Raw genomic sequence first — 27,577 nt, 5'->3', positions numbered from 1 at the left:
GAAGAGTGACATAATGCTCGCTCTCGGCGACGTCCGTTTATAATGTGGATGTCGCCTGATGTCGATTCAGATGACGTTTGCTGTGAAGTCTGGAAGTGAAGTCGAGTGTCTGCAGTGAAAACACTAACACACACACAACATTAAACCTTCAGCTTCATACCTCCTCGTGTATGGAGGGCTTTAACTGCCCTGTGATGTTAAAGTTCAATAAAATTTCTCAGCAAAATCAGATTGTTTTGGAGCTGAAATTAAAACCAAAACTAGACTAGTTATTAAAGATTTTGATTCACACTAATGAGGAGTTTGGTCTCATTTGATGTAGATTAAAGTAAAGTTAATTGCTTTATATTGTGATATACATTTATATTGGAAATATATTTATTAATATAATGATTTCAGCCATATTGTCCAGCTCTGGAAAGATCTATGTTTACACCCCATAGTTCAAGATGAGTTATCAAAACAAATAAAAAAATTTATGGGGGAAAAAAGAGATTTTGTTCGAACTTTTTTGACACATGTTTGGCATATAATGAGAGACCTAAAAAAAAAAAGACGCAGGATTAGAACCTGGAAAATGTATTTTTATTTCACTGTTTAAACCTGCTTTTTATTTTTCTTATTTTATTTATTTGTGGCTATTTCGGGGTGGCACAACAAGCTGGCTAATGTTTGAGCAAACAGTTGCATATTGAGCAACTGTTTGCTTTCTAGTTGGAGCCGCGCCTCGTTTTCAAACTGTATGGTTTGACTAAAATGAACAATGACAGCAATATAGTCCACGATGAGCAGCGCTAAAATCAACCTGCGTAGTTGTCCCTCCATTGTGACATTAGAAAGTGTCACATTTATCTTGCAAGTGTACTCTTCTTCAACGTTTGCTTTACTTCCTGGATTTTTCCCACATGGAAATTCTGACCAATCAAGAGCAGCTTTCTCACACAAGGCATTTGATCTGGTCCTCTTGTAAATGCTGCCGTGAGAACACGAACCAACTCTAGGCAATTATACAACTTTGGAACAACATGAGTCCCTGATTCAGACCAGAGGAGACAATTAAAGACGCCATTTTGGGCTTTGGGAAACACCATTTTCTGACATTTACAGATCAAACAACTCATCAGTTAATGGAGAAAATAGCTGACGAGTTAATCAACAGTGAAATAATCTTTAGTTTCAGCCCTAAAACAAATTTAATATCATGTGACTCTTGTTGAACACCATGATGCCATCAGCACAGGTGAAACTGGTTTAAGCTTGTGTACCGGACTGGACCGGCAAAACCAGAAATCCTCACAACTCTACTTTAAAGCTCGTATCATGTCAGTTAATGTTCCCAAACCAGTATCCAATTACCACAAAGTAACTGACACACAGTGAGTGTGGACTCAGAGTCATCGCCTGCGTCGTAAAACTCCTCTCTTGCTCCTAACGTCAGAGGAACTCGTCCACTGTGATTTCGATGCTGCAGATTTGTCCTGAGGGGAACTGACACAGTGGGGACGGGTGATAAAACACCCGGCCAAGAGTTCACGAGGTCACGCTCTCTGCTCCACACACACTCGCTCAGAGTCACAGTTTGAGTGGCAGGTCGCCATGACGTCCCTGTCAGCGATAGCCCCGGATCATAGCACGCTCATTTACCTTCATGGCGTGGGGTTTATTAATGGGGGGAGGCTAACTGTGGGAGGAGCTGAGAGTATTTGGCTTGTTAGAAAGCGATGGCGATGGCGCTGCCTCTCGGCGGCTGCGTGTGTGTTTGCTTTCCCTCGCCTCCCCTGTAGCGCCCAGTTTGATCGTGCCTGCTCCTCCTAGCTGGTGCCCACTGTACGCCGCCTTCACTCCCCCTCGTACCCTCCTCTCCTCCTCTGCCCCGCTCTGCCAACAAGTCTCTCTTTCTTTCTCATTCCTTCTTTTATTCTCTCTGCTCACGTCTTTCTTGGCGAGGCAAAACGTTCCCACAGCTCTCACAATCCCCCCTCAAGCCCCCCCTCCTCTCCTCGCCTTTCCTCTCTCCCCCTCTTTCTCAGTCTATCACTCTTTCCCTCCCCCCTCCCCTCCCCCGCTCCCTTTCTTCCTCTCTCTCATTCACTTCTTTTTTGTCTTTTTCTTGTCTCCACTTCTCTCCTCTGTCTGCCTCTCTTCCCCCCTCCTCCTCCGTCTCTCTCCCCCGTTCCCTGGCAAAGACTGGCATCACATGACCTCCATTCCCACTTGTGCCCAGACCCTGCCACGCACACACACACACACACACACACACACACACACACACAGAGCGAGCACACATACACACACTGATATCACAACATGGGAAACGTGGGAGTACCACAGGGTGGCTCATGTCTTTCACTGCGAGCTGTGAACCTCGCTGCTGTACATTTAAATACTCTGTTCTGTTTGCAGGAAACTTAATATACACAAATCATCAGAGCAGCTTAAACACGCCTGGCGGGATCTAAAGTCCGCTCTTACAGTGTGTGTTCATGTCACGAGTGTGATATCATCAACACTGTGTGATCAGAAACACAAAAACAGGCAACATTTAAAGACAAAAGTGAAGTTTCTCAGGGTGGAAATGTTCAAAGCTGCTCCCAAAACAAGGATTTCTGAGTCAGTTCTTCGGAGCCTCGGATATTTTATATGTTGGTAGGAATTTTGGAGCAAAGCGAGATATGCCAGAGAGCTTTCACCCCCCTCCGCCCTCCCTTCTTGCTAAAGCCCTGCTGAAACCTTTCCCACTCCTCTCTGTTCCCCCTGCGAGAGGCAGATTTCTTTAGCATGTGTTGCGGCATCGAGCCCCCGACTGCCAACAAGTGACATCTGCTGGCCACATGGAGCAATGACACCTCCGCACATGCATGTGTGCAGCTTAATGTGAGCTGTAGAGAGGGTTGGAGACACATGACAGGGAGTTATGTTCTGACAGTGTGAGGGACTGTGCATTACTTATGAGAGGGGGAGGCATGTCATTTTTATTTTTAAGCACAGGTTTTTTATTTTGGCTCAGGGAGAGACGTAAAGCTTTACATGACTGTATTATGTGTTTATTTTAAATACCCTCTTACAGGGTTCCTGTGGATCCTTAAAAAGTCTTCAAAGTTGGAAAAAGAGAGACGACTGGTTGCTCTGTTTTTACAAACACAGATCAAAATTTTGTATCAGGTGCTCATGAGAACAGGAAATAAGAGGGTTGACAGGATCCAGGCGCTCTGAAGGAAATATTAAAAAGCCTTTGTTGAATTAAAAGTTGTTAAATTAAATAATCTGAAAATAAAACATCCTCTGTCAATCTTTTCAAAGTCTCAAAAATAATTAGACGTGGGGGGTGGAATTTTATGATTTTTTTTTTCCTGACATTACTCACTAAAATCTCAAAATAACCCTCACATCACCATCAGGCAGATCAGGATAGCGACATCAACAACGCTTTATTGAATACTCCGCCAAAAGTTTGTCAAACCCGATTTGAGTCAAGACGATGGAAACTCCACATGCAGAGTGAGAAACACAAAATCGCCAAGAAAACCGCCACCACACGCCAGGTGTTTCCCCGCTCTGCCCGAGCCTCGTCTCTGCCACAAGACAGAAACATCATGTTTTATGTTACATTAAATATTTGGGCAAAATTGTCCCAAACGCTGAGTGATTGTTGTCGGTTCATGTTTTTAAATTGTGGTGTTTAAACAGGGTTAAAAAGGATTACGTTTAACTTACCTTAAGCTGTAGTATACCTGCTCTGAACATATGCAAATATGAACACAGCATATTTTCTTCAAAAATCACCAAAATCACAATTTATCAGAGCCACTAACTGTAAAAACAGGAACTACAGTCAAATTCTTCAAGTAACCAATGGTCCTTTAAAACATTATTGTTAAGGAGGGTTTGTATTTTGCTCAGGGACTGTATGTCATTTCTGAGAGGAGAGGGGGTATGGCAAATAATTTGTAAGCACTGGGGACAAACTTGTTTTTTATTTTGACTCAGGGAAGGGGCAACACAAATTTAAATGGTTGTAACTTGTATTTTATTTTTGTTATCTAACCAGGAAGTCCCATTGAGATTGGGAATCTTTTTTACAAGAGGCACCTGGCCGAGGTAGCAGCCAATCAGAACACATCAAAATGCAACTAATACAACATACAAAACAAAAATCTACAATTAAACAATGATAACAACTATTCAAACATGGCGGCCTCTCAGTAAAAACAAGCACTGGTCTATCGCCACATTTATTTTACTGCAGACTTGTGAAGAATTTTGGAGGCCATGTTTTCTTTAAAAATCACCAAAGTTACACCATTTATCAGAAACTGTAAAAACAGAAATTATCATTGGATTTTCAGATTTCTGTTGGACTTCGGACACATCATGTGCAACAAACGTTTCCGTCAGAAAAAAAACCCATAACCAAATCTGAGCTTAAAATGGTGATATTTCATCAGAATCACTTTATTCTAGGCCTCATTTAAAATCTGGGCAAAAATAAACCATTTGCATGAACTAACCAGCACAAAAAAACGACCTTTTTTTTAACTCCAGGATTTTGTCTTCAACTTTTACCTTTCCAACATCAAAGGGTAAATTTTAAAAATTTAATAACTAATTTATTGTGGAGGGAGGGTCATGGATTTTCCGCCAGTCAAGTAAAACACCGCAGCCACCCTCATCCTCTGATAAATAAAGAACAGTCCCTTAAGATTTTTTTTTGTTTTTGTGACTCACTCCTCTGCTGTTGGTTTGTTTCATTGGCTCCAATAATATATTTGGTGTGAATGTAAAATAGATGAATAAATAAATACATAAATAAATGTTATATATGGTGGAGGCTCAAAGAAAAAGATTTGTAGCTTCAAGGAGGCTAAAAAACAATAACAACAAAGCCACACCCCAGCCACCCCTCTCCTCTGAGAAGTAAAGAACAGTCCCTTAACTGATTTTTTTTTTTTTGCATTGGCTCCAATACTAACATTTGGTGTGAATGTAAAACATATATATTGTTATTTATGGTGGAGGGATGCTCAAAGAAAAATAGGGTGAAGACAATAAAAATAAAGTCACACCCCTCCTCTGATAAATAAAGAACAGTCCCTAACAGTGTAGTTTTATATCAGAGCTCTTCAGCACCCTGAGAACCTGCAGCAAGTGAAGAGACGTCCCCTCTTCCTCCCTCCCTGTACATCACAGCTCATCAGCATAGGCACAGATAAAAGATAAAAGAAACAGGGCAGAGGGAGAGGGGGGTGGGGGGTGGGGGTATACATGGGCAGCCAGCCAGCCGCCCCCCCCTCCATCCTTCTACCCCCTGCCCTCCTCTCTCTCCCATGGTTGATTCCCTTTAGGCCCCTCTCACCCCTTCTCACCCCCCTCTCACCCCCTGGCTCCCCGGCTCTGTGTGGCGTTGGCACAGAGAGGGCGCAGGCGGCACACAGACGGCCACGCAGATGGGCAACGGGCAATGCAGGGCTGCCTCCCCACACCTGCTCCTTGCTGGCACAGGGCTCGGGCCAGGCGGCCACGCAGCACACACACACACACACACACACACACACACACACACACTGAAAAACACAGATGTGCATCTAACGCAGAATTATCTCTCTCGATTTATTGAACTTTCCCACATATAGACGCAGACTCGTGCACGTGCAAACACTCCCACGAGCCGCTCGACAAGCTGACGCACACGCGTGCTTCTGCGTGTTTCAATAAAAGGAGCGCTGTCTCCCTCCTACACGCCGCCGCTCAGCCTGTCAGTCACAGATGTTTACACGCTTATCTCCAACTGTGCCTCAACATGTGCTCTCCAGAAATTTTTTGCACGTATATACACTATCATAAACATATATAAGACACAATCACACATCCGTCGCCGCCGAGTGATGTATTTATAGTCTCACGCCCACACATTCACACTTCAGCACTTCTGCAGAAACACATTTCACAATTAATCATGTCGCCCCATGCTGTGCTGTCACATGCAGTTACATACCAGACACTCAGTCAGCTACACAGAGACGCACTATTGTCACTTTTTCACTCAATGTGGGAACAAAGATTGATTATATAGACGAGATGTTTCACTGGCTCCAAAAGATGGGAATTTGCGAGCTGTTGTGTTGACACCACCGCCGCTGCCGCCGCCGCTGCTGTGGTGCTGCACAGAGGGATTGCCAGAATGTGAAGCTGCTGGTTTAATAGGTAGGGTGTGGATATGGAAGCCAAATAAACTTCCCAGGAAAGCGCCAAAAATAGCAGAACGGAAAATCCATCCTAAAACAGAAAACCTCGAGTGTTGTTCCTGCGATCTCTGAGAGCTGCTCCATTGACAGTTAATGGGCCATCAGGCCAGTCACAGAACACTGGTCCTTGAGACGGATGCCGGCAGTTATTCATTACAAACCTGAGCACAGACAGCGTGTGCCGACATCACTCAAAGTCAGGGACAATTTTTTATTCTTTAGTCAGTGAAATAAGAGCGTAATTTCCACTGTGGATGGAGGAACATGTCCACCTCACTTCATAAAATCTCGTCACCATCACATTTATTGTTTCAGGTTGATTTACTCGCTAAAATCTGATTGTCCAGCTGCCAAAATCAGTATAAAGAAGAGTTGATCAAAAATGTTGTACTCAGTTGAGTCGCTTAACGAGCAGCAGATTCGGCAAACCAATCGCCAGAAATAAATGTTGCCATTGTACGTTTCTTCACATTTGTAGTGGACACATTCAAACTTTACATGTCTTTACATTTCAACAGCGCCGTGGTGAACGTGTGGTAGTTTCGGCACACTTGGTTACGGTTAGCAAAGGAGCATGTTTGGCTTAAAACACCTGGTTTTGGTGCCACAGTCACAGCTGGGAAAGAAGTAATGACTCACTAAAAAACAACCGGTTTAGTTGTTTGTTGGTCTTGAACCGTGGTCTGCAGCTTGGCAGGCGTTTGTTCTTGGTGTCACGCCATTCGCCGTGGAGCTTGAAGGGGAATACCTGCTAATACTATTCAGGTCACAGAATGTACTTGGACCTTGTTTTTGTTTTTCTGAACACAGGAGGAACTGCTTTCTTCAAAATATAGTTTTATTAGGGCTGTCAAATGATTCAAAAATAATTCTAATTTATGACATGCTGTAATATTTGCTGTTAAAGTGTTTAAAACATTTTCAGTGAAATTAATGTTGCCAGATGTGTCGTAGTAAAGCTGCTGGACTTGGACACAGTTGTCCCCCTGTCCTCGACCACCCAAACTGGTCTGCAGTCTGTAAGGGATTCAGTGAGTCGGTAACAGGTAGACTGACTCAGTCTGAACACCTGGTCGAGTGTGGCCTGACGAGGCTGGCCGTTAGCATTAGCATCAGAGGCTGTGCTAGCTCGGACCTCCTGGTTCGCCGCTAAATGCTTTGTGTTGAGGTGATATTTCAGGCTTGAAGTTCTCCGATGGTACGAAAACTCCTCAGTGCAGAACATGCAGAGAACGCTGCTCCTATCAACAGCTCCAGACGACGCTGCTCGGCCCCGTGAATGGAACATTTACATTTATAAAAACGGCCAGATGGAGCTGTTGATAGGAGCAGCGTTCTCTGCAGGTTCTGCAGGAAGGAATTTTCGTACCATCGGAGAACTTCAAGCCAACTTCACCTCAACACAAAGCATTTAGCAGCAAACCAGGAGGTCTGAGCTAGCACAGCCTCTGATGCTAACGCTAGCAGCCAGCCTCATCAGGCGTTCAAACTGAGTCAGTCTACCTGTGACCGACTCACTAACTCCGTCACAGAATGGACTGCAGACCAGTTTGGGTGGTCGAGGACAGGGGGACAACTGTGTCCAAAATCCAGCAGCTTTACTACGACACATCTGACAACATTGAATTGAACTGAAATTTTTTCAAATACTTCAACAGCAAAGGTCTATGTATGCAGTTGATTTAGATGAATTAATTATTCGCTTGACAGCCCTGTTTTTTTTGTAATTAAAATCGATTGTCATGTGAAGTCCATTGCTAAATATGTATGCTAACTTCGTCCATAAAATGGACTGCAGCTCTTCCAACATAAACAATATTTCCTTGTCTTCCTGCACTGTTTTGTTAGCTTTGCTCTTTTCCGTGACCTCGTTGGCCACAAAACAAAAGTGTCCCCAAACTTCTTGGTGTATTTTCCACTCCAGGAAAGCCCCTGGAGCACAGCATGAGCTCCCAGTTTGGAAAGCGAATGGGCTCCATCACACATGTTTGTGGCCACTTTGAGGGCCTTTCTCTCAAACTCATGGCTCGGTGACAGTCGTTACATAATGTGATGTATTGTGCTTAATATTTGGAGAACAATAACAACACTGATATCAGTAGAAAGCTAAGAGTCTCCTCTTTCCAACAGTGTATAAACTCAAAATGTGACAGACAATCAAAGAGCAGGCCACAAATAAACACTGAGAACTTCTAGACCACCAGGTCAAGAAATCAAAGCTACGCCCAGTGGATCACCGTCAGACTTTAGATCTGAGGCTTTAAGACAACTGAGTAAGATATGGTGTCAGAACATAAGTAAACTAAGGGTGAAGTCAAAGTGGATGACTCAGTGGTGCAGCGGCTGTTCAGGATGCCCTCATGTCTCAGCAGAACGCCGTGTAACCACAATGATGATTCGATCAAATCCCCTGTTATTATCTTGTTACACTCAACTCTACATTATCTAATGAAACAAATTCCCATGAAATATTCAGGGCACCTTTCTGCACAAAGTGGCGTCCTGTCACAACTTGAATTTCCCTGAACCTGAAGGCAGCGGCAGCAAGCCGAGGTCATCCACAGGACAGATATACTGAACCGTCAACCACAGCGGCGTCCAATAAGAACCACGGGCTTAAAAACCAGGGCCAGGATGAGCTTGTAGAAGATTGAAGCACAGGGATGGAGGGGGGCGGGGGGGTGATCAGAAGGCGATGAGTGGTTTTTCCAAAACCGGAAATGAATCTGCGTATGAAAATGAAAGCAGGGGGAGGAGAGAGTGGGACGTGGGGATGAAGGAGGTGGTGGAGGAGGAGGAGAAGAAAAAAAGAGGTTGAAATGAAGTCCAATAAAAGAGCCGAGTGAACATCTGTGTGGGATAGCCGTGGGGATTAGGAGGGTTTGGAACATTTTAAGCGCATTAAAGATTTAAAAAAAAGGTCAGAATGTTTAGCAACATACCGATAAACCTCTTAAGCGAAACCCAATTGGGGAGGCTGTTTGGTTTCTTTATCCAGAGGCTGGTGGATGAGGGGGGGTGGGGGTGGAGAGAGGGGGTGAGACTGTGCAGCCACACACACTTAAATTCAAACACACTTGTATATATATAAGTCAGTCAGTGCAGTTTGCCTGTTCGCCGTCTGCTTTACATCCATCTCCATCAGCGTGAAGCCGAGCGCACATGAACATTATATTTAGTATTTCTGTATATACTGTATACACTCTGCCCCCCCTCATCTCATCTAGAGATGTATGGACGCAACACCACAGCTGCGCTCCCACATTAACCCGGAGCCTGAGACGAAGCTGCTGCTGCTGCTGCTGCTGCTGCTGTGCTGGTACCCACACACTCGGCCAGAAATGACAGGGTTCGGACCTGCGCGCCTGAACGCCACAGCTCGTATAGACAGGAGTTACAGGGAGGGAGAGGCCGAGGCCAGACGGAGATGAAGAGGGAGAGAACAGTGGTAGATTTGTCCGCAGAGCTCTGGAGCAGTCGGAGGAAGAGGCCCCTATCATTTGACTGTGAACTGAACCGTGTCTGGGGAGCTATCCTTAAATGACACGGCACACAGAGGGTGGAGACACCGAGGCAGAGGGGTCACGGCTGCAGGCTGCACCCAGTGCTGCTGACTGTATTTATACAGCGCCTGTGTTAGGCATGTCACCATACCGGAACTTGGTCATTGTTTTATAAGTCACAAGTCTCAAGTCCTCAGTCAAGTCTGACAGTCCCAGGTCAAGTGCCAAGTCCTTAACTTTGAATTTCGAGCCCATAATTCGCTCCTCAACAAATATAATCCCATTTAACAACAGAGTAATAATGTTTTAAATCTAAAAGAATCATGAATGCTCCTTAAAATTTGTCTTTATTTGTGAAAACAAGTTTGTTAAAAACAGTGCGACTAAACTTCATCATAAAAAACTTGTCTTGACATTGCACTGTCATAGCATATCGCACTTTTAACCAGTACCACAGTTAGCTTGGTAACTATGTTAACATTAGCCTTAAGTTAGCGTTCTTTGTGCAACTTAAGATGTTGACCGAAGTTAGAAGTAGTCGTGTCATTGTCTGTAAATTTCTGAACATTTTGCAGTCTGCAGTTTGATTTCTGTTGACAACCTCCTAGTTTTTGTACGCAAACAAAATTATCTTTGGTATCTTTTTTCCAACTTGTGCTCAGAACGTAACATTAGCTCTTTACGGTTCTCTCCTCCAACTTAATTGGATGCTGTCGGATTGGTTCAAACAAAGTGGATCTGGGGAAAGAAGTGTCGACTTGTTGGGAATGACAAGTGTAACGTTAGCTGTTTCAGGAAATGAAGGAAAGTGAAATGATTCATGGCAAACTTTATGAAATACAATCCTTTTAATTGTGGGTTAGGAAAGTAACTTGAAAGTAAGTTTCAAATCACAGGGCTCAAGTCCAAGTGAAATCACTGGTGCTGTTAAAGTCCAAGTCAATTTGCAAGACTTTTTTGATTTTGTCAAGTCCAAAGTCATCAAATTTGTGCTTCAGGTCCAAGTCATCTGACTCATCGACTCAGGTTTTGTACATGTTAGGGCTCATTTATGCTCCCTTTACGTACGAAAATGTATACGTCCGTTTCAAACGATGTAACCTTCACTGCCCACATACTTCCATGCGCCCTTTACGTTGGCATGGATGTTAACCAATATATCCACCAGGGGGCAGCCTAGCGTCAAAGGTTTATGACAACAACAAACTCAAAAACAAACATGGCGACTGTGGAGGAGATATTGATAATGAACCTCTTGCATAAAACACAAAAACAGAGGCAGCGTTGTAGGAGGCGGTGGTCGGTGAGGCCGTTAAATACATCGTGACTGGAGGACGGAGAATTCTTTTCTCTAGTACTGCCGATGAAAGAAATTGAATTGTTATTTCTTCTTCGTGTCTCACTAGAGCTACGTATCGGGTAGTGACAGCAACACTGCCCCCACTGTTCCCGGTGGTACTGCTCCGTTTGGCCCGTATCCGTAAGCTTTATGGAAACGTGCAGAAATACGGACGAAATGAACGCGGAGCACGGACAGAAGGCTTCGTCCGTATCCGGATCCGTATTTAACGTTGAGCATAAATGAGCCTTAAGATGTGACTGTGTGGTAGGCTCCTCCACTGTGATTTGACAGCGGGATAAAAAGTGACAGTGACGAGCGGCTGCACAGTTTTACCCAAAGTTGAGCGTTTTTTAACACTTAGCAATCAGAAAAAAAAACAGCAACCCTCCGGCGCTGCGTGTCCCAGTGAGCTGGCGGCCAACAGCAGCACCAGGTCTAACCTGTGTAACAGCAGCAACAGAAAGTTTACTGATCCAGCAGGGAGTCGGGGCTGTCTGGTCCGGAGCTGGGGTTTGTGCTGGCTTGGTTCAGGTTGAGCTGCTGCCTGCTGTCCTTCCAGTGAGGTGGTCTGTAGGGGCGGGGAGTGAGGTGGAGAACACACTGTGATTCGAGGCTCTAGCTAATGTTAGCTACATAAACATGAACTTGAAGTGGCTGTGAGACTTTACCTCTGGTTAGCTGAAGGCTAAACTATTAGCAATATTTTCTCTGCATCTCTGAAACACTTTGCTGATATTGATGTGTTTTATTTTTTGCTAGACCAGTGCAGGTAGTTGTTGCCAATACTGGAGTGGCAACTTTCTCTGCAGGACTCTTCGCCATTGAATCAGGCTTTCACCATCTGAAGGGACGTGCATGCTCATTTGCATCTCTAGAACAGCCAATAGGAACGCCTGCTCTCTGAAATGACCTGTGATTAGTGAAAAGCTCCCACCATGGGCTAGATTTTCTAAAGCCTGAAAACAGAGCCAAGAGGAGGTGCAGGAGTCCAGTTTTCTCTCAGTACACTTAATCTACAATATGCTCAAAGTGTTTAATGGCATTTTTGCCCAGTGACAGCAGAATAAAACTGCCTACTGCAGCTTTAATATTTAATATAGTGGATTTGGTCACCTTAGAGACAGGCTAGCTGTTTCCTGCTAAGCTAACTGGATGCTAGCTTTATATTGAGCGTCCAGATACAGTATAGGAGAGGCATCGAACTTCTCTGCGGGAAGGCATCCAGGCTGATGGTATCTGCTGTGTGTGTCACATAACAACAGAAGAAGAGCTGGAGAGTTGCAGAGGGAAATATTAACAGACGATGTGATGAGTTCCTGATTTGAGGGAAGTTTTTTCTCCAGTTTAATGAGAATCACTGGAACATTTCCATTTTGAGGACATTAACGCTGAATATGAGAAAACATATCAAGCACAAAACACAGGTTCCACCACACCGTCATCAGGTCTTAACATCGGAGGTTGTTGTAATTTATCTGCGGTGTTTGACTGCTGTTGGTTTTTACAGTCAGTCTGAAAAATCCCTGTCACTTAGTGCACGGCAGATTACAGAGGGCCTGTTTGCCTCATGTGTGCTTGTGATGCACAAACAAACACTCTGAGCCGTTCGGTAAATTAGCAAAAAAAAAAAAAAAAAAAACACAACAAAGTGCCCATGTGAGCGCCGTGCACTCGTATATGAATATGCGCACGGTAAATGAGTCCATTAGTGCTGGCAGTGTCCGCCTGCGTACCGAGCGACTGAGCATGTGTATGCAATTTTACATTCAAGTGTCTTTTAATGATTTGCACTTGTGTATATGTGTGCGTGAGTGTGTGTGTATGATGAATGGAGTGATTAAGTAAGTGTGATTCAGTGTGTGTGTACATTAGCCTGGGTGTGAGTTACTAGCCTCTGTCTGTATGTGCAGTGTGATAAATGTATAGGCAGTGTTAACTTCAGTGCACACACTGCAGGAGTGTATCAGCAGTGACTGAATATTGACCAAGACACTGAATGAACCCAGTGTGTGTGTGTGTGTGTGTGTGTGTGTGTGTGTGTGATCAGAGCGATATCAGTGTGTATTTGACGGCCCGTGTGTGTATTATCTGTGGTGAGGCGTGTGCAGGGGGCCTTGGGGCGACTGTGTGCAGGAGATAAGGGTTCATGATTCATGTGTGTGTTTGTGTGTGTAAGAGTATGTTTGTGATTCAGAGGCATGTGTATCCATGTTTGGTGCGTGCACGGTGAGCATTTGAACCAACGTGTTAATAAATGCTCATGTGGTGTCAGACTGTACACCAAAGCCAGTGTCATGTCTGTGTGCGTGGGGACAAGTGGACGTTAGCATCCATAATAACACACACACACACACACACACACACACATATTCCTGTCTCTCTGGAGCACATCCTGTATTAATATTCTTCTGTGTCTGCAGTAGATGGTCACAGTGGAAATCACCAGAGGCCCCTCAATATGATAAGTTCATGACACTTTAGTCACGAGACAATATTGATTTTAAACATTTTGTGATAAAGAAGTTTGAAAACCAGTGAGCTATGCGCCTGAGGTCTCATTAGATGGATGAACTTTTGTAAACGCCTGAGTGCAGGATGAGCCATCAAATATTTGATTTGTCTAACCTGGTTTTATAGACAGAGAGAAGACAGGTATTTTGATTTTTGATTAGGAACTTTATGGATGTATGTTTGGCATATAACAAGGATTAAAACTGGGAAGATGTCGTTTTCATTTTATGGAGACTTTGCCAGGACCTGCAAAAAAAATGCCAGAAAAGAAAGGAGAGGAAAAAGAGGGCGCTTGAAAGGACTTAAAACCCAAATGATAATGTAATAACCAACTTCTTTAAGTCAGCTCAGAAAGCTGCTCCCAGTCCCATGATGTTAGCCCGGGGGCTATCGCTACAGCTAACATTACTAGCCAAGAACTAGCTGGCGTTAGTAAAGAGGCCACCACGCCGACCACTACCTGTGAGAAGAGGGATGATAGTGCCTGTGTAGCCCCCGCCTCTCTCAGGCAGTTTACATGTATACATTGATATATGGATTTATGGATGGCACATTCACTGGATCTTTACAGGGGCCATTTCTGTGGGCCGGCCAGCTTAGTGTCTCTGTATTGACACAATATTGCCACACAGAATATAGCAGTGGCCTCACTGAGGTTGATGTACAGATGGTGTCAGATCCCATTAACACAGAGCTGCAAATGTTCTCTTATGTATAAAAAACTATTGGAGGCAGATGTTTCCTTCCAGAGGACGACACTGCTTCTTGGTTTTGTTTTGGTGGTTTGAAGTTTGAACTCATTACTGTCACTCAGTAGTAAGAGTCACAAGTAAAATGAATGTGGGGAAAATTGTGAATGTAAATTTCAGAACAAAACCATTATGTATGTAGTATATGTTTCTATAAAAATGAGACACAACATTATGTGTGATGTGAAAAGGTTTCTCATGTTGACAAACCAAGAGAGAATCACCATCTGACTGCAGTTCCCTTCAGCTTCATGGACCCACCTTAGCATCTTTTAGTTCATTGTTTTGGCTTCCTGTTTATATCTTCAGAAACCAATTGTTTATACCATCAAATCCAATGTTTATGCCAATAAAAACTGTTTATACCGTTGAACAACCAAATTCATACCATCAAAAAACACATTTCAACTATCTAAAAACATGTTTAGACCATTGAAAACCAAATGTACACAACCAAAATTTGTATTTTGGTTGTGTACATTTATAACATCAAAAAACAAGTTCAAACCATCAGAAAACAATTGTTTATACCATTAAAATCAGTTTTTATCACAGAAAAACAAGTTTAAACCAGCAACAACCATATTTATACTATTGAAAATGGTTTATACCATTAAAAAAAACAAATTCATACCATCATTAACACATTTATACCATCTAAAACCATGTTTAGACCATCTTAACCAAATCTATAGCATCAAAAACCAAGTTCAAGCAATCAAAAACCAAATTTAAATAATCAGAAACTGCTTGTATCATGAGAAACTAATTGTTTATACCATTAAAATCCATGTTTATGTCACAAAAGAATACGTTTAGACCATCAACAACCACATTTATACCATTAATAATGGTTTATACCGTTAGAAAAACAAATTCTTACCGTTAAAAACACATTTATACCATCTAAAATGAACTTTAAACCAATAAAAACCAAGTTCAAACTATCAAAAGCTGTTTATACCATCAGAAAACAATTGTTTACACCATCAAAATCCATTTTTGTATCACAAAAAACAAGTTTAAACCATCAGCAACCACATTTATACCATTGAAAAAGTGTTTATACCGTTTAAAACCAAATGCATACTATAAAAAAACAAATTTAAACTGTCTAAAACTATGTTTAGACCATTGAAAACCAAATGTATACCACCAAAGACCAAGTTCAAACCACCAAAATCTATGTTTATATCACAGTGAAACACGTTTAAACCATTACAAACCAGATTTACAGCATCAAAGACCAAGTTCAAACCATCAAAAAATGTTTACACAATCAGAGGCCGATTGTTTATACCATTAAAATCCATGTTTGTATCACATAAAAACAAGTTTCAGCATCAACAAGCATACCATCATAACTGTTTATACCATCAAGTTATTGGTAATATATTTGCCTTTAAGTTGTGGTGCGTAATGAGGGATATGATCAATCCATCTATGTCACAGATTGGACCTGCAGATGCAGATTGGACGAACAGTTTTTGTTCGTTAATTTATCATTATAAAGTAATTATTGATCACACAGTGGAGTTCCTGTAACAATGACATCACCACTGTTAAATAAAACCACTTCCTTATAAAGAATCCTGAAAAGTTCTGAAGCAGAGTTTGAAAATGTGTCTGATAAAGTAACTGGAGTGGAATTAACACCTTAAAATGCAGAGCGACTGATATAGTAGAGAGTCAGGCTGGTTGTATTGTAGCTCAGCGGCCGCCGGCCGTTTGGTGCCAAGAAATACTTAAACAAAACAACACATTGAGCCGGTGCCAGGAGGCTATATTATTATCTTCATTCCAACTAATTGCCAGGCCAAACAGCGACACATATGCACACACACAGGCTTCAACAACCACTCATCATGAGGGACTGTGGTGTGCCATCCCTGTTGTCATGACAACCCGGCACTGAATTTTGGCTTGGAAACTGTCACATAGTGTGAGGGAGATTTTTCCGAGGCGTACAGGTTTAAAAGGTTTTAACGGTTTGTGCTCGGAGTGAGATGCAGGATCAGGGTAGTCGGGGTGAGCGCCGGCCTCGGGCGCCGTTTATTCCTGGTTCTTCTTACGTGATCACCGTGTTTGCCTTGAATGCACCCCGTGTTTTCCTGTTTCTATCCATCCTTATACTTTGTGACAGTGTCTGTGATGATGTCTCATTTTTATTTGACTGAATGTAACGTGTCGTCTGGGTGGGCGACGCGACACGTACAGGACTGCAGACAAACATCCCTGTGGTTTTATCCTCACTCCATTTGCATTGCATATCCTCTGTAGGTCTTTTTATCTTTAAGACCGTTGGGTCTGTGTGTGTGTGTGTGAGAGAAGGAGAGTGTGCTTTGCAAGCATGTGTGTATGTGTGTGTGTGTGTGTGTATGTGTGTGTGGGTGTGCCGTCAGCTAGCAGGAATGCATGGGTACCGCCAAAGCTAAGATGGCTGCCAAGCGCTAAGATGGCTGCCAGGATTCCACAGAGCGACAGCACGAGAGAGAAAGAGAAGCAGAGACAGAACGAGTGCGAGAGGAGTTGAGGGAGGAAGACATGAAGATGTGCTGAGAGTGAGGGAAGAGAGTTGCGAGAAAAAATAAACTCTTTCCCTGCGTGTTTTCCCCTCTTCTCCTCCACTCAGAGTGATGAGGTGATTTTGTTTGTCTCTTTTTGTTGTCTTGGTTTTGGCAACGCGGACAGACGGGGGTGAATAGTGCAGCAGTTTGCTGGCACGTCGTCCACTAATGCCACCCAAGATTAGGACGCTGATTTGGGCTTAGAGGACGCTGAGATTGGGGGGCCTAGTACTGGCTGCGAGGGGGCCACGTTCTGGCTCGGGAGACTTGGCCCAGGACGGCCTTAAAGCTTCAGCGCTGTGGGCTAATTGGCCTGAATGGTATATATGATACAACTATAAAACTCCTCAAGGCTGCATTACACATCTGAAGAAGAATGGCAGCCAGCGGGCCAAAGAAAACTAGCTGAAGCAGGTGGCTCTCTGCCCGCCGGCCCCTATAGATGTCAAGGTAAACACACACAGGAGATGCAGTCCAAACAATGCCGACAACCCACCAGTGTACGGTTTACAAGTAGCCCTCAACTTACGAGTCAGCAGCGGGGAGGCTGAGGTTCCTGGGGACCTTTAACACTTAATCCAACTCACACAGTCAGAGTGCTGCACTAACAGAGTGTGTGTGTGTGTGTCAGAGCCTGAGCCCCTGGAAATGAGATCTATAAAGAAGAAAAGTGGTTTTGTCGAGGTAAACACAAACAGGAGAGTCGATCCAAACAATGCCCATAAAATGTACTTTTTACAAGTACACCTCAACGTACGAGTCAGCAGAGAAGCTGAGGTTTCTTTACCCAACCTACACTTTCTAAAGCCCAGTTCAGACCAAAGATTCGCAACAAGCCTAGTTGAAACAGGCAGACGGCGTATCATCTCCAGTCAACAACTCTCTGTGCTTCTGATCTGTAACGTTGACAGGAAGTGACCACCATGAGACGGTGTATCATCTCTAGCCAACAACTCTTTGTACTGTATAGCTCAATGGTTTTGGTTTTCAAACTTTTTGTGCCCAAGCCAAAATGTCAAGGCACACCTGTATTCATATCTGTGCACAACAGCATCTATGATGTGTGTTATCACTCTTATCACAATATGAGACAATAAAAATAAGAAAAAATAAGACAGGTAGCTTTCGTGATTTTGGGTACTGGCTGTCTTCTCTGGTGCTTTGTTGAAATTGTCCATACAATAAAGTGATCCATCGTCCCACTCACGTCTTTCTTCTTATAATCGTCATCATCCCTCACACTGGCTGCCAATCAGAGCTTTGATGTGTCACACACTTTAATTCCCACGCACAAGGCGACAAATAGGTCCCCTGTGAAGGGTTTTTTTTTTAAATTAAATCATATTTTTTTAGGAAGAGTTTGCCTCTTTAGTAGGAAACGGGTGCACACAACATACTGATACAGTCAATTAAAAATTCATTCATAACTTTTTGTACAGGCCCAGTTGAATATTGCAATAATAATGTGTGGCTAACACAGAATCCCACAGCACACCATTTGAGAACCAGTGGTCTAACTAGCTACACCACTCATGTAAACCACACTTCACTGTTTGTGGGTTGTAGTAGCTCATCGTCCTCCTGGTCGATGAGGAAGGTGTGTGTGGAGCAAACAGTCCACTGTAGCGCCATGTCTTGCTAAAATTTAAGCATGCCCACTTATTTGGTCCTATCAGATGATAAGGATTGAATTTGAATCCCTCTTGTAACAGTACACCGCTCAAATATTCCTCTTCCCTTGGATGTACGTCACAGCACAGAAACTAAAGACGCTCTACTTCCTGTTTCACTGGGACTTCCAAGGAACACTTAACTGCAAAAGACCGTTTTTATATTCATTACTTTGCCCGTGTTGTGTTGGATTTGTGAAGAAAAGTTTGTGTTTCTCTCATGCCTGCACAGCGAGCGAAGAATCCAAAAAAGCCGAACTTTGTACATGAATTGAGGTAATCAGGGTCCACATTTAACAACAGCAAAACTATATCAAAACATCAACTCATGCAGTTTAATCCAAGTCTCAGTATCCAGTCGTGTGCTCAGTATTTCACAAACACTTGTATTTTTGGGAAAACATTGCGATTTAAAACACGTCAGTACAAACAGTCTCATGCATGGATATGTAGCGTGCCTGGGCATGCACATGTGTTGAACTCAGATCAGTGTTTTAGTGGAAATACATGTTTGTGAAGTCCTGAGCACATGACTGGATATGTGAGACTGTTGTTTTACCTCAGTTCATAAAGAATGTTCACCTTTTTTGGATTCTTCGTTCACCCTGGAGGCATGAGAGAAAAGCAAAGTTGTCTTCATGAGTTCAGCGTAACACTAGCAGAGTAATTGATATACAAACAGTCATTTTGCAGGTGAAGTGTTCTTTTAACTGAAGGAGTCTGAGTGCACGTTTGAGCCCCTGAAAGAGACGCACACAAGGAGAGAAGTGGTTTTTAAGCCAAAAAGAACAAGCACTCCAAACTGAATTCTTTGAGGCTTTTCTCGTGATTTTCCCACAGCGACAGGCTCCAGGATTGAGGATATTAACGTCTTGATTTGCCATTTTATGACTTTGAACTGACGTTTAACCTGAGCAGAAGTATGCATCTTTAATCTCAGGCCCACGTCTGTCTCTCCTCAGTGGAAAGAATGAAAGAAGGCGCCGTTTCCCGTCAAGTTCCTGAAGAGTTCCCTCTGATGCTAACCTGAAACCCTCACCTTGGGTCGCGTCCAGACATCTGTCCACCTGACTAAACATCTCTCTGTCTCTCTCTTTTTTTGTGTCTTTCAGAACAATCAGGACAATCAGACAACTCAAACCAGCAAGGAGACACAGACGTCAAGCCCCCACCAAATGGTGAGTTTACAAGCGTGTCCCGTTTGCACACATGCATGCAGAAAAATGTTTAACACACCTGTGCGTACGTGCAAGCACACCTATACATGCACATAGTGTGTGCACACACTCCCCCTACACACAGGCCTCTCTGTGTGCAGTGTGTCCCGGCAGAGTTGGGTCTGAGTTTATTATGGTAAGGAGAGCTGATGGTACTGTAGCGTGGGGGTTGTGCTGGGATTGTGGCGGGCCACTCATAAATCACACTGACGTTATTGGAAGATGGGAACCACATGGCCGCTGCCGAGCTCAGCACTGACCTCATGCGCCGTCCCCGCTGTGGTTAACCCCCGACAGGGATGGAGTGATGCAGAGAAGGAGAAAGAGATGGAGGACGGGAGGAAAGTGAAGGGAGGTGGAGGTGGAGGTGGGGGGCGGGGGGGGTTGAAGAGAAAATGAGAGGTGAGGCGGGTGAGGAGAAGAGTGACGGACAGATGGAGAGAGGGATGAAATGAAGGAGGGAGGGTGTGGATTTAAAGTTCACTCAACCCTGGAGTTTAGGATGTTCTGTATGCACACACCACACAGACCCAGGTATTATGGATACGGACATTATAGAGCACGGATGAACAAAGTTCACGTGGGAGGCTGAAGAGACTTCAGAGCAGCACACACAGTCATATAGGAGTTCCGTACACTGTAGGGCTGTACTGAAGCTTCACATGTCCGTCGTCATATTTTATAGACAGTTCTGCACAGACATTAACTGAAAAGCTAACAAGTTCTGTTGGCTTGTTGTTGACAATGGAGGAAGAAGAAATGAGTGGTCAGTTCGGAGTGCCAAAGCGCACTGACACAAACTGGAGCGTTGATAAATTGGGAGCGCTGTCTGAATGTAGCGTTGGGTTATCCAGAGCAGCGCACTCTCAGAGTGGCAGAGCGCACTCTGGACACTCTGTCTGTGGAGACGGAGCAGCAGAGCGCCGAGCGGAGTGAATGTGTGATTAACTTAACCGTTGGTTCATTCATGTAGAAATATAACGCTCCGTTTCTTCCACCAACAGGGCTCTCATTTTAGTGTAGAGCGTCAGACTGAATTTACCAACGCACCATGTCAGGTCACTCACTCTCCGGGACCGCCAGTGTTACTTGAATAAGTAAACACTGACCAACGGGACCAGACTGGCCGACCCGTATGCTCTCACTCAGTGGATGGATGATGTCACAGGAAGCCAATCTTACAAAGGAGGACCACACTTGTTTGTTTTGCTATGGAAGCTAACGTTAGCTAATGTGCTAAAAAGTTAGCGTTCCAGAGAAATCCAATATTCCTCTTAATCCCTCCCCAGTTTCTGATGAGGTGGACATGATAACCCTTAATACACATAACCTTATTCATCCCTACAACAGGAAATACTTTTTCCCTAACCTGATATGAAGTGTGCGCTGCACATGTGAGCATTTTTGATGATGGCCTCCGTCCAGTCCTTTGGTCTTATCACATTTGGTCTTGTGGTGGAGAGGCAGCTTTACCTCCAGCTGATAAAATGACATCACTGTGACATCTACAAGGTCTACTTAAATCAACTTCTTTTTAATGATGAAATGTCATTTATGGAGCTGTTAACTTGCTGCAGGTGTGTCCCGCCCTTTGTGTCCCTTACTCTTTTTTTTTTTTTATAGGACTATTTTTTGGGATTTTTATTAGATTGGATAAACTAAGTGTGAAGGTGGAGAGAGGGGATGACATGCAGCAAAGGGCAACAGGCTGGAATCAAACCGGCAGGCGCTGTGGCAAGGACAGTGCTTTCGTACACAGGGCACCCGCTCTACCCACTGATCCACTGGGCACCTTTACAACCCGCTTGACTTACTGGAAAAGTTTGAATTAGGGATGTCAATGCTTAACTGTTAATCACTTGACCACAGAGAATATTTCTGACCGGTCACACATGTCTGTCCCAGTTAATTTTTGATGCACCCCAGCAGGGTCTGGTGGGAGCTAACGCTAGCTAGCAGCTAGATTAGTGGTTCCCAACTGGTGGGTCACAGGTCCATTCTGAATGGACCTCAAGTGACTCGTGAACACTTTATTTTTGAGTACAGTGAATTTCCGGCACAGAGCTTTTATTTTGAAGTGCCATTTCCTCCTGTAGAGTGAGTGACTAACAGACAGCTACTTCAGAGAGACAGAAACCTAGCTCGACAGAATGGTCAAATGCTCGTATGACGCCAAACGTATTAAACTGTGTGGACCTTAAACTAATGACGAAGGAGAAATCTGGACCAGTTGGGAACTACTGGTTTAGATAATCTGGTTAATCTGTTTACTTGTTTACAACTTGTGTGAACGCCGGATGCCTCTGAAGAAAGATGTGAAATTAACACCCGAGTTTTAATAAACCAGAATTTTCCTTTTTAGGTATAAAAAGCTGAACATGACCGACAGTCTGTATGTTATAGAAAACACATGTTCCCACACCAGCAGCGTGTCGAGCGTTCCCATACATGTGTTTTTCAGCTCCCTCTGCGTGTGTGTGTGCGCACATGTAATTTTATGCATGTTTGGTACATCCACCCTGCAGACCGCCGCTCTCACACACTCCTCTTCCTCTTTCTCTTTCAGGCCACTTGAGTTTCCAGGACTGCTTTGTGACTTCAGGGGTGTGGAACGTCGCCGAGCTGGTCCGCGTGTCGCAGAGTGAGTCACGGCTGTAGTTTCCCAAGTCAATCTCTACGCAGACGCACTCTCCCTGTCACTCCTCGTACACTTCATACTGTCACTTCATTACAACGCCTTCAGGGTGAAACTACATGTAGCAGCCTCACACACCAAACTTTTTGATGGATAACTTATTATTTAAATCATAAAGCTTGTGATATTTTATATTTCCTTACAGTCCATAATAACAGTGAATTGATCCTAATGACATGAGAAGTATCGTCTGTGTGGCCAGAGCCGGATTTATCCTCTTCATCTGTTCTATTGTCGTCTGAAACCATTCACAAACCTATCATTGAGGCTCTCTGTCACACTGGGTGTCATGTTCCTTTTTTTTTTTTTTTTGTAACCACGAACACACTCACACTGTAATTTATGTGCACTGCACTAAATGTGTTTTAATCCGCAGCAGAAAATAGTTCCCAACAAATGTACTATTTATTCCTGTTTGAGTTACGTTTGCTAAAAACTGCACCGTCCAGCTGTTTTCGGGCATGGCCGCGGCTCTAAATGTGATTATTGTGACTCCGTCTTTAATGATCGACATCTTCCAGCGAACTCAGGGTCGAGCGCCGCAGACTGGCTGTGTGAGACAGTGTTGTAAAATGACAGGAGATCCACTGATGCATAACATGGATAAGAAGGACAGAATAGAGGTGTAGCAGTTATAATAATTGCAGTAAACTTTATTTTTAAGGCGCTTTTCAAACAAAGTTACAAAGTGTTTTACATGGTTGATACCGGATTTAAAACAAAGCCGAATTCAACCAAATAAAACCAGACGATTTCAAGAAATACAAACAAACAGGAGCCTCAACAATAAAGATAAAATATCATCTCTGCAGCAGAGAAGCAAAGTTGGCAAGATAATCCCAATGATAGTTTAGGGGGCGGGGCATAAGCACATACAGCGAGCAGCAGCAGAGACCCACCGTCCGACACCAGCACACCGTGAGGACGGAAACAAAAAGCATGGTGCAGCAAGCCAACACGCCATCTGCGGTCATTTTGACTTGACCAGCGGACTTCACTACAAGCTGATTGGCTGTTGAAACAGGTGACGTGCTCTAAAACCAGAGTGTCAGGTGACATCATCAGCCGGCTTGAGTCCAGCTCAACCGGCCAGTTCACACCGCTGACACTTTTCTCTGCAAGGGTGTGCTTGGACTGAAGGAGTGACACAAACTTGAAATGGGAATTTCAAAATAAAGGCGTGTCCTAAACATGATGATGTGTATCGATGTTTTCACTTTTATACTGGATCGTTGATCATCGAATCAGTATATCGATCCAGATCGTCACACCCCTAGTCTGCATGTTGGATGTGTTTCCATTTACATTCAACACAAAGATGGAGCAGCGCCAACTTACCATCTTCGTCTTGCACAAAACTCGAAGCCGACAGGAACCTGCAGGCAGGTCTTAAAACTCACTGGTCATTCTTGCTCGCTAGTGTGACTGACTTGCAGCCAGTCGGCTTGTTGTGCTAACCTCAGCACATGTTGCTAACAGCGTACGGCTAAAAGCTTACAGGCAGAACCTGCACTAGTGAACTTCCGTTTCACATTACGTGCATTAATTTACACATAATATGTAATAATAATAATCTTTATTTATAAAGCAAACAGAGTTACAAAGTGATTTACATGTCAAAAATTAGTTTTAAAAGAGCTGATAAAAACATTTTGGTTTATAAAAACTGAGGAAATAAAGACAGTTTAAATGAACTTGAACCTCAAGTTAAATCAGGAAAGGCTCTCCGGTAAAAGTCTTTATAAGGAGGGGCTTAAAAGAGCTCACTGTCTCGGCTGACCTGATTTCCTCGGGCAGATTGTTCCAGAGCCTCGGGGCCCTGACAGCAAACGCCCTGTCCCTTTTAGTTTTCAGCCTTTGGAACAGACAAAGACAGACGTTATCACGACTCATCCTGAGTGCGGCGTGAATGGGTTTACAAAGTTTCATGATAATCTATCCAGCAGTTGTAGAGACATTTGAATCAAAATGACGAATGTGAACCTCACGTTGGTGCTGGAAAACAAATCTGGGGATCACAAAAGTCATTAGGATACATCATCAGGAGACCATGAACGTCTGCACAGATCTTACAGCGGTCCATCAGCTGGTTGATGTTTAAAGTCTGAATCAAAATGGCGACATATTAACACCAGTGTGTGTCTGTGTGTGTATCCCTCAGCCCCGGTGGCGACAGCGACCGGCCCCAACTTCTCCCTGGCTGACCTGGACAGCCCCGGCTACTACAACATCAACCAGGTGACCCTGGGACGGCGCTCCATCACCTCCACCCCCTCCACCAGGTACACACACGCACACACACGCTCAGAGTGTTTCTCCCGTACTAATATTCTTCACTTCTTAAATCTTTAACCTCTGAACGCTGCTGTATTCTTTATGCTGAGCCTGCTCTGCTTTTTGATTGTGCTCTTTCTTCTCCCCCTTTTCTCCTCCTTCACTGCTAATCTTCCTCATCCCCTCTCATTTTTCCCACACCGATCTGTCCGTCGCTCCGTCTGTGTTTGTGTCTCTTGTCTCCATTACTTCCCCGGCTCCCTCTGTCGTCCTCTCTCGCTTCATCTTACGCTGCAGGACTGAAATGGAGCTTTATGCAAGTCTCCCACGGAGGTAGTTACACTCATTACAGAATATCTCCCTTGATACTAATGTAACACAGACCCCTGCATCACACTCGCACCAAAGCCACACACGCATGCTGTCACACGGATATGCACATGAGCGCACACATATTTAAACATTCTGGATCAGCAGTGAAACGCTGTACGTTCACAAGCCCCTTAATTTTATTGGTCACAGATGTATGAGTCTATAAGAATCTGCAAACACACACACAAATGAGTTCCAGCATCACCACGCAGAGTCTCAGCGCTCAGTCTCGAGTGTGAAGCGGCTTCGGGGCCAGCATGGATTCAGCATGTTGGATAGATTCTGGCCTCGTGTTTGTCTCGCTGTTGTGTTGCTTCGTCCCCTTCGGCTAAAACATAATATGAAAACAAAACACTGAAGGGAAACCTTGACATTTAGAATTCTTAGGACTCTTGATTTTATGCAGACACATGCCTGACAGGAGAAATAAGACCTCACATTTGTCCTCAAACGTCCCACAAATGAATAATACTCATGAGAAGTGTCTGCTGGATTCAGTGAGAAACCGAAGCTAACACGCACGTTTAAAAGAAAAGGGGATAAAAACAGATTGATTTTAAAACACATCGACATCCCTCTAACTCGTTCCTCCTCTCCTTCTTCATGAATTAAACCCTCTCCTCTCTTACTTCTCTCTCAGCTCCAACAAGCGCAAGTCCATTGACGACAGCGAGATGGAGAGCCCGGTGGACGATGTCTTCTACTCAGGCCGTTCCCCGGCGGCCGGCAGCAGCTCTCAGTCCAGCGGTTGGCCCAATGATGTGGATGCAGGTAGTCCCGCTACAACGTCCCCGTCACATTCTGCACGCATTCCAGACACCTTTCCAGGAGCTGCGCTGAGGTCCACATCAGTTCAGACTCTAATATTATTACTGATTTTTAAGCCACAGATAAAAAAGAAAATGATGTTTTGATGGAGGCTGCAACTAAAACCCGCTCCTCCAGTTTTTTTTTATTCTTCTCATTGAACTTTAAAGCCCCTGAAAACTTATTTCTCTCCAACATTAAAGGAACACAGGCAAAAATTATGGGAAATTTTCTAAATTGCTTTCTTGCTGAGGGCTAGATGGGACTGATACTACCATCATGTCTGTGGATGGTTAGCTTAGCTTAGCATGAAGAGTTGAAAGACGGGGAAACAGCTAGCCTGGCTGCGTCCCAGGGTGACAAAATCTTTTAAGCAGCATGACACAAAAATGAGAAATACTTGCGTGCTAATATTTCACATCAAAACTATTCTTATCGGCAGCGATGCGAATTTGCGTCAGTTGCAAAACTCGTTCAGTAAAAGATTTCGATGTGAACAGATTGGCTGATTTGCGACAACTACCAGGATCCTGCTGACCCTTACAGAGCAGCGTCTGTCAGTATGTCTGAGATAAGTAGCTGTGTAGCCTGAGTTCCTGTAAGCTTTTATACGGAGTTTCCTTTCAGCAAAATTAATTTAAAGTTCCCCTCTGGTAAACAGTTACTGTTACAGTTATAAAATCTACCGTGTCATCGTTTTATAATCCTCATTTAAAAAACTATAGGCAACGTAATTGGTTGATGCCTTTATCCACCAGGGGTGTAAATCACATCGATTCTTTGAACAGTGATATGATATTTGCAGATATTACAAAGTCTGCCACAATACGATCTTGATTCAGGGGCCTGCGATCAATATGAAACGATATTATCTGCCCATTTAACACAGTCTGTTACAGAAGATGCTGGCATCCGTTTATTTTTGACTTCTGGCCATAAAAGATAAAAACAACACGTAAATGATAAGAGCAGTGAAGTTCACTTAAAATTGACTCCACAAACACATAAAACAGCACATGGGATAAGTAAACCTTCAGGGCTTTCTGTCAGAGAGACTTTCCTGGAAGAAATCTTTTTATTTTAACCCAAACCATCATCTTTTTCATAAAACTTCAGGACCATCTGTCTTAAAGTCCCGAAGGCAAACTTCTCCAAACAGCCATAAAACAACAGGATCATTTAACACAAGTATCAAATTCAGCTCAGTAATAACTGTCAGGGTTCAGAGACAAAACAACTGTTTTTTTGCTAGTGACTTAATATTAGCATTAGCATGTTTACATTGAATAAATTAGCCTCACTGCTAGTGGAGATTCCCCCTACTCATAGCCTAACAAATTACATATCTTATTTATACGTAACACGTTTGAATTTCAGTTTGCATGCACGTTCTTTCAGCCGAACATTGTTTAAACAGAGTTGTTTGACGGTGACAGACTTTACAAATAATGCGTAACCTAAAGATGATGATATGGATCGATGTTTTCGCATTGCAAAGATGACATTGGATCGTTGATCAGTGAATTGATATATCACTCCGAATGCATGGATTGTTACACCCCGTTATTCTTTGTGAGAAAGCTCAGATAATTGACCTTGTTCTGGGAAAAAAAATTACGCTGGTTTTA

At 43.6% G+C, this 27,577-nt stretch overlaps 1 protein-coding gene and 1 long non-coding RNA gene across 12 annotated transcripts in view; one reads left to right on the top strand and one right to left on the bottom strand.

The window, feature by feature from the left end:
- Positions 1-27,577, top strand: part of LOC126405559 (nuclear factor 1 X-type) — a 272,630-nt gene that overhangs the window by 200,372 nt on the left and 44,681 nt on the right. For all 11 annotated transcript variants that reach the window (XM_050069350.1, XM_050069348.1, XM_050069353.1 and 8 more), the window contains 4 exons: positions 19,697-19,762; positions 22,368-22,442; positions 24,658-24,778; positions 25,783-25,913. In XM_050069350.1, the coding sequence (XP_049925307.1) occupies positions 19,697-19,762; positions 22,368-22,442; positions 24,658-24,778; positions 25,783-25,913 (393 nt within the window). The remainder of the gene's footprint in view (positions 1-19,696; positions 19,763-22,367; positions 22,443-24,657; positions 24,779-25,782; positions 25,914-27,577) is intronic.
- The window catches only part of LOC126405588 (uncharacterized), a 365,681-nt gene that overhangs the window by 315,181 nt on the left and 22,923 nt on the right, over positions 1-27,577 (bottom strand). The gene's annotated exons all lie outside the window — the stretch shown is intronic.

Source organism: Epinephelus moara, chromosome 18 (genome assembly GCF_006386435.1).
Source record: "Epinephelus moara isolate mb chromosome 18, YSFRI_EMoa_1.0, whole genome shotgun sequence".
Classification (NCBI taxonomy): Eukaryota; Metazoa; Chordata; class Actinopteri; order Perciformes; family Serranidae; genus Epinephelus; species Epinephelus moara.
This window is presented reverse-complemented; position numbering and strand designations above follow the sequence as displayed.